This window comes from Selaginella moellendorffii, unplaced genomic scaffold (assembly GCF_000143415.4).
Source record: "Selaginella moellendorffii unplaced genomic scaffold, v1.0 SELMOscaffold_139, whole genome shotgun sequence".
In the NCBI taxonomy this organism is placed as follows: domain Eukaryota; kingdom Viridiplantae; phylum Streptophyta; class Lycopodiopsida; order Selaginellales; family Selaginellaceae; genus Selaginella; species Selaginella moellendorffii.
Window position 1 is genome coordinate 153,742 of NW_003314400.1, and position 7,034 is coordinate 160,775.

Below are 7,034 nucleotides of genomic sequence, written 5' to 3' on the forward strand. Positions count from 1 at the left end.
CTCAAGAGGGCAAATGCATTCCTTTGTAGCATATACCCAGTATGGGAGTTTGCAATGCCCATGCCATTTAAAAGCTATGAGCTTGAGATTTCTGTGATCTCATGAAATGGAAAACATAGTGGCCAGCATCCGATCTTGCACAGCGTCGAGGGATCTGGAGCAGGCCCGGAGCATCCACGCCCGGGTTCTGGAGGGCGAGCATCGAGACAACACCCTCCTCGCCAACTTGCTCATGAAAATGTATGGCAGGTGCGGATGCCCGGGCGAGGCACGGAAGATCTTCGACGCCACGCTCCATCCCAACGCCTACTCGTGGAGCATCCTCATCGCTGCGTATGCTTTCAATGGCCAGCTTGATCTCGCCCGCCAAGTTCTGGAATCAATGCGAGAGCCCGACGTCGTCTCGTGGACAGCGCTTCTCACAGGCTATGCCCAGAACGGGGATCTGGACTCAGCGCAAACAATCTTCGATTCCATGCCTGTGAGAAACGTTGTTTCCTGGACGGCGATGATCACCGGCTATGCCCAGCTCGGCCAGTTTCTAAAAGCCGAGCTCTTGTTCAAGGCCATGCCGGAGAGGAACATAGTGTCTTGGACAGCTATGGTGTCTGCATATGCCCAGAACAGGCATTTGCAAGAAGCTCGCGCCTTGTTCGATTCTATGCCCGAGAAGAACGTCGTCACGTACAACGCGATGATCCAAGCGTACGCCGATGCCAGAGAGATCGACGAGGCGAGAGCTTTGTTCGATCGAATGCCCTCGAGGAACGTAGCGTCGTGGAATGTGATGCTCAAGACTTATGCCGAGGCTGGGCTTGTGGACAAGACGGAGAACTTGTTCCGGGACATGCCCGAGAAGGACACCGTCTCGTGGAACATCGTGATCCAATCCTACTTCTCCAGCACCAAGATCGAAAAGGCGAGGCAGGCCTTCGCAGAGATGCCTCGCCCGGACGTCGTGACTTCCAACATCATGATCGCGGGCTTCGTCCAGAACGGGCATCTGGAAGACGCGAGGAGGATCTTCGACGGGAGGAGCTCGCAGCTCGACATCGTCTCCTGGAACACGATCATCTCGGCGTACGCGCAGCGGGGAGACTTCGCAGTGGCGCAGGAGCTCTTCGATTCCATGACGCACCGAACGAAGATCACTTGGAACGCTCTCTTCTCGGCATACGCCCAGCACCGCCGTCTGGAGGAGGCCAAGCTTCTCTTCGATCGAATGCCGCACGAGAGAAGCACGGAGATTTGGAACGCGCTGGCGGCGGCCTACGTCCACGACTCGCGATTCAACGAGGCCAAGCGATTGTTTGACGAGATGCCCGAAAGAGATGTCTTCTCCTGGACGGGGATGGTGGCGGCCTACACCACGAGCGGGAACTTGGATCTTGCCAGGAGGATGTTCGACAGCATGCCCGACAAAGATCTTGTCGCCTGGAACTCGATGATTGCAGCGCACTGTCGTGTCGGGAATGTGGACGACGTGCTGCGCCTGTACACCGGTCTGCTGCTGGCCGGCACTGTCCCCGACGAGGTGACATTCACGACCGTGCTGGGAGCTTCCAGTCACGCGGGGCTCCTGCGCGAGGGACTGGCTTACTTCGTCTCGATGACGCTCGATCACCGGATCATGCCTTTGCAGCGCCACTACCGCTGCGTGATCGATCTTCTCGGGAGGTCCGGGCTGCTGCTGGATGCCGAGCAGTTGCTCAAAGGCCTGCCTTACAACTTCGCGGCGGATGACATCGCTGGAGCGGCGTTCCTGGGAGCTTGCAAGACGCACAGAGACGTCGATCGTGGAGCTCAAGTTGCGAGAGAAGTGATAGATATGGATGCCAAGGATGACACTCCATATGTGCTTCTCTCCAGCATCTACTCCGGACGAAGAGCTGTGTAGAAAGATAGTCAGTGGATTGAACATCGATCAATCGGAAAAAGCTTGTACCGGGATGACAACAAAAGCCTGTAAATGTGAGAAAGAAATAGACATCGATACGTGTGTCACGCTACCTAGCGTCGTCATGACTCGGACGTTGTCGTAACTGGCCCATTCCTCTGCTCCGGAGAGATATCCATCTCGAACACCAAAACTTCATCCGAGACGGGCCGAAGATCCTGTGTTCCACCGTCAAACTGACTGCTCTCGCCGTTTTCCTTGCGTTCGAGACTGTCCAAGTCTACCGCTTCGAGGTCTGATGTAATGCCGACCAGCGTCTGTCTGTCTTCTTCGTCCTCCTCCCTGTCTCGCTTGGGCCGTGGACCTTCTCGTTCCAGATGCTGGACTTGGTTGGAAGATGTAGCCGTGTCAACCAGGTCCTCGTCCTCACCAAGAACTACTTCGCCATCGCTGCCGCTGCTGCTACTGCTGCTGCCGCTATCTGCTAAGGAAAAATGTATGTTTTGTCCATCTTCAGTCACGTCTGGATTCGTTTCAAGATCGTCTTGAAACGGAAACCATGGTGAGTCCGACCCAAAGAGGCGACCACTGTAAGCAGTACATGTCAACTCAATGGCTACGAAAAACTAAGCTCGTTTTACTAACCTCTCCTGCTCGTCGCAAAGGCGAGCAGACTTGATAATCACCTCGGAAGAGTCCTCTTCAAAGAAGGCATCCTGCAAAAGAAAAGAAAAGTGTAAGTGCCGAGGAAGAACAATGACTAGAAATACCTCTTCCGTGTCGTCGTTATCAAACATGTTGTATCTGAAAACTTTTCTAGTCAAGTTACCAGCCAGCGCAGATATACCATAATCACGATCACAAAGGTCATCTTCATCACTATCCAAGGGTCTGTTGTGGTTTGATATCGGCCGCCTGCAGACAAGCAAGTTAAACCATCACATCAACATGATGTACCATTTCAACACAACATAACTCACCCACATGACCATTGGTACACATTTTCTACCGTATTTCGCTCCTGAAGCACCGTGGACTTCCATTTGAGCCAGCTCCAATTATCCTGAAGATGGATAGCTTAGATCAATGTGTTACGTGGATCAACAATCAAACACCTGTAAGTATCTCTGGACTTGCTCGTTTTCAGATTGTGTCAAGCTGTTGGCAATCCTCGTTAGATGTCCAATGTTCCCGACTCTTGGAGGTTGCTTCCTTTCTGACCTTGACTGCACAGATAATGCAAGCCATTAACGAAGATCACAAAAGTTTAGCAAGCTTACTTCTCGCTGCTGGTCGTGCAGCGTATTCGAAACGTATGGGTCTTTGTCCACTTCAAGCAGCCTTCCTACGAGGTTGCAATCTCGAAACAAGTTATCGACGACAGTAGAGCTCCCATAATTAATACATGTGAGTAGTACGGTCTCCACATGATGATGCAACATGTTATTAAAGGGATAGCTGCACAAAAGACACCCTGCAAAATTAGAAATTGTCAAGCCGTATGCCTCTGCTCTATTGCATTTACGGTTCTCAAAAATTGCATCAAGAAAAATTCATACGTACTCGAAGAACAGGTTTAGCAGTCTCTGTAATGCCTTGTGCTGAACCAGAACTTCTCCAACTCTGTCGGGATCTGCTCTTAAGAGAGCGGCAGTGAACTCCACAATCTGCAAACCGGAAACAGTCAAGACAAATAAATAGTAAATAACACCCTCGCCTTTAGACGATGGGTACCGAATGGCGGCCTTAATATCCCATAAGTAGTCGGTAGTGACGCTTCGTCCTTAGAAACATCCAACACTTTTAGCATTTCACCTGCACAACACTGAAATAGGTGATAGTCCGAGGACAGTCCACTAAACGTACCTAAGGTCTGAAGCATCTCATCTAAAGTCTCTGGGACAACAGTAGACGGCTGCCCCTTCGGTTCCAACAAAGAGATACACACAGACAACGAGTGCACGAGAATTGCCTTCGAGTTTACGTTTTCCAAGGCCCGAGTGAAAAGCTTTGTCACAAATCTTGAAAAAGCAGAGTCTTAGAAGTGCGTTACTAGATTAAAACCGAGACCATTTACCTCGGACTAGAGAGTTTCAAGGCGAGAGCAGACTGAGGCAATCGCATTACTGTGCACAAAGTGTTCGCAGCATTTGCATGGACTTCAGACTTCTTCTCCTGTATTGAAACACGACCTCAGCATTTGAAAAAACGTTTAAAAGGCAGGACTACTTACGGAAGAGCTGAGCTTGTCCACTAACATATCAATCAACTCGGTTTCTGCTAGCCATTGGACAGCCTCTGAGTGGTATGTGTAGATTTGGTTATTGGCGCCAACGAGGCGCATCAGAACCTACAGGCCTAGACTTCTCAACGACAACGTCTCAACGGAGCTGATTTTACCTCCATGATTGAAGTTAATCCAATGTGATCCACCATTTGCTGCAAAACTTCTGTATGATTCTGAAAACCAATGCTGCTCAGTTCACGAAAGAGTGGAGCGAGATGATTATAGTCAAATACCTGTATATAATGCATAAGTTCCTCCGTCTTTCTAACAAGCAGACCGATAACAATCTAAGATCAAATAAAAACAGTCAAGGATGACAAATTCAGCTTTGAACGTCAACACTTACCCTGGAAAAGTTTCCAGCTTGTTGATCATCTCGATCATAGTCAGGAACCAGAAAAGAAAAGAGAGACTCCATCAGCTGCGCACAAAACAAAACAGTTCCAGACAAAAGAATTGTTTCCTGGAAGAAGGAAAATATAAACTAGAAGAACCTCTTCATCACAGGCCAGCGTTGTCAAGATGTCGTCCACTTCCGAGCTCAGTATCGCACTCGATACAAAAGAGTACCTGGGCGAGAGAGAGCGTGTGACAAGACAGACAAAACGCGAAACTCTATTCTTACTTGTAAGATTTCTCGTCGTCGTGAACTGGCACTACGATGGCGTACGAGATCATTTTCTTCATCCGATCCTTGTTCTGGAGGCTACACACACGCACAAACAAACAATGGTCACTCGCTCACTCCACCACAAGAAAAGAAAAAATCGAAACGAGAATCGAAGAAAGAGAGCTCACAATTTCATGAGATCTTGGTTGCGGTAGCAGCTCTGGAGCACATCATCCTCGTTGAGAATCTCCTCGAGAGTGCACTCTTCGCTTTCGAGCATGTTTGGCAGCTGATAGGAGGAATAGGAAGCTTAGCGCAAGGGAATGCAAGAAGGAACACCTACATTCGAGCCCCAGAAGGAGCCGGCCATGGCGCGGACGAGATTCTAGCTCCCAATCATCGACGAGCCTCTTCCCGGGACAAAACCCTAGCTAGATCCCACCTCAAAATGCGCGCCTCGATCGTGACAAGAAGAGGATGAGCAAGCCCGGAAGATATACTACCGCGCTGGAGCGTGGATTGGAAGCAAGAAAGGCGGCCTTGGGCCGAAAAGGAAGAAAGCTTTGGAACTAGGCCTAAGAAGAGAAATTTTCGTTTAGGGTTCTTCGCTAGGAACTAGGTAGGAAGGAAATATTCTCGTTCTCGACAATGCAGCGCGTCCACGATCTCGACAGCAAGATCTCGCTCTGGATTCACCAGGCCGGCGCCAGGATCCCTCGATTCGTGCTGCGCTTGCTGGAATTCTCCGGCGATGGCGTCTTCTGGATCGTGGCAATCGCGGCGCTGGCTTGCGCGGCTCCATCCTCGCCCCAGCTCCAGCTCCTGGTGCCCGACCTGATGCTGGGATTCGTGCTGGATGTGCTGCTGGTGGCGTCGATCAAGACGATCGTGCGCCGCCCTCGTCCAATCTACAACAAAGGCATGTATGTGATTTCTTCCGTGGATCACTGGTCGTTTCCCAGCGGCCATTCCTCGCGAGCGCTCTTCATGGCGTCCTTCTTTTGGCTCAAGGCCGCGAGCTCCATTTCTTCTTCTTCTTCTTCTTCTTTGCCGCCATCGCCACCGTGGGCGAGCTTGCTCGAGTTCGTCGTCACGGTGGAATTCTTGGCTCTCTCCTGGGCTGTGGCCACCGCCATCTCTCGAGTTCTCTTGGGGAGACACTACGTGATGGATGTGTTCGTTGGCTCGATCCTGGGAGTTTTGGAGGCGGCGGTGGTGGACAAGTTCTCTCACGCCACGCTGCATCAAGCTTTGAGGGAGAAGCTCTCGGCCACCACCATCGCTTGGAGGTAGCGAGAATCTCTACCTCTTCTATAGCTCGCTAGTTTCAGAGCATTGAATGAAAGCTTGATACCCTGGAAAAACTTTCCAAGGTTTACATGGCATTCTTGGAACGGCCGCCTTATAAACATACCTATAATAGGGCGGCGGTGGTGAAGGTGGTGGCCGTGACGGTGGTGAAGGTGGTGGCGGTGATGGTGGCGGAGGTGGTGATGGTTGGAGATGTGGTGGTGATGGTGACGAGGCAGTGATGGTGACAAGGGTGGTGCAGCCAGCCTGACAAGTTCTACTGTTCTACCTGGTTGGGTGGCACAAACAAGACCACAAACAAGATGAGTGTTCATTTTATAGGTTATAGAAAAATAGAAAAATTGATATAAAGGTAATAGAGCATACGTTAAATTGATATAAAAGTCATCTTTAGGCTGAGACTTTTACGCACGAGTTTCTTGCGAGCGAGTCTTGTTCACAGATAGGGAGAGAGTTTGGTTGGGGTGGCACATCTGTTGAAAAAAAATATATTGCAGGTGTCCTCAGATTGCTCAACCAGAATAAAAAATCATGCGCGAGACCATGAGATGGCCACGAGGCAGCAGTATATACTTAGTGGCGCTTGCGCAGAGACAGTGAGAGAGAGAGAGAGAGAGAGAGAGAGAGGGGAGGCTTTGGAACTAGGAGGTGTTAGACAAGAGCTTGTAGCAAGCTATCGCTCTAGCGCAATTGCCACAATATAGGTCCCGGCTTGCGCAGCTCTGGTGGATTCTTGAGCATGGTGTCTCGCCCTAGCACTCTGCTCATCCTCTTGTGTGTGGGCTTCCTTCTCTTCCCGATTTTCCAGAGTGTCAATGGAGCTCTAGAACTCACAGCCATAGACTGCGCACTCAACGAGCAACGCTCCTGTGCGTTCCCAACAGGTTTGGTTCTCTGGCAATGCTGGGCAAGGATTAGCTACTGGGGAG

The 7,034-nt window shown here is 50.5% G+C and overlaps 3 protein-coding genes across 3 annotated transcripts; 2 read left to right on the top strand and 1 right to left on the bottom strand.

The window, feature by feature from the left end:
* The first annotated feature begins 106 nt into the window (after positions 1-106).
* On the top strand, positions 107-1,897 carry LOC112343217 (pentatricopeptide repeat-containing protein At4g02750-like). The gene has a single exon (XM_024666335.1). It carries the CDS (start codon positions 107-109, stop codon positions 1,895-1,897), a length of 1,791 nt encoding a protein of 596 aa, XP_024522103.1.
* Positions 1,893-5,384, bottom strand: LOC9630518 (serine/threonine-protein phosphatase 6 regulatory subunit 3). The gene is made up of 18 exons (XM_024666305.1): positions 5,138-5,384; positions 4,983-5,083; positions 4,810-4,890; positions 4,679-4,754; positions 4,531-4,605; positions 4,418-4,471; positions 4,298-4,357; positions 4,131-4,247; positions 3,975-4,072; positions 3,764-3,918; positions 3,615-3,712; positions 3,461-3,564; positions 3,178-3,355; positions 3,013-3,123; positions 2,878-2,960; positions 2,668-2,812; positions 2,543-2,613; positions 1,893-2,485 (listed from the first exon to the last, which is right to left on the bottom strand). The coding sequence occupies exons 1-18, from the start codon at positions 5,162-5,164 to the stop codon at positions 2,020-2,022; spliced, it is 2,100 nt and encodes a 699-aa protein (XP_024522073.1). The 5' UTR covers positions 5,165-5,384; the 3' UTR covers positions 1,893-2,019.
* Positions 5,385-5,407: 23 nt separating this feature from the next.
* LOC9630519 (probable lipid phosphate phosphatase beta) lies at positions 5,408-6,179 on the top strand. The gene has a single exon (XM_024666308.1). It carries the CDS (start codon positions 5,443-5,445, stop codon positions 6,085-6,087), a length of 645 nt encoding a protein of 214 aa, XP_024522076.1. The 5' UTR covers positions 5,408-5,442; the 3' UTR covers positions 6,088-6,179.
* The last annotated feature ends 855 nt before the right edge of the window (positions 6,180-7,034 follow it).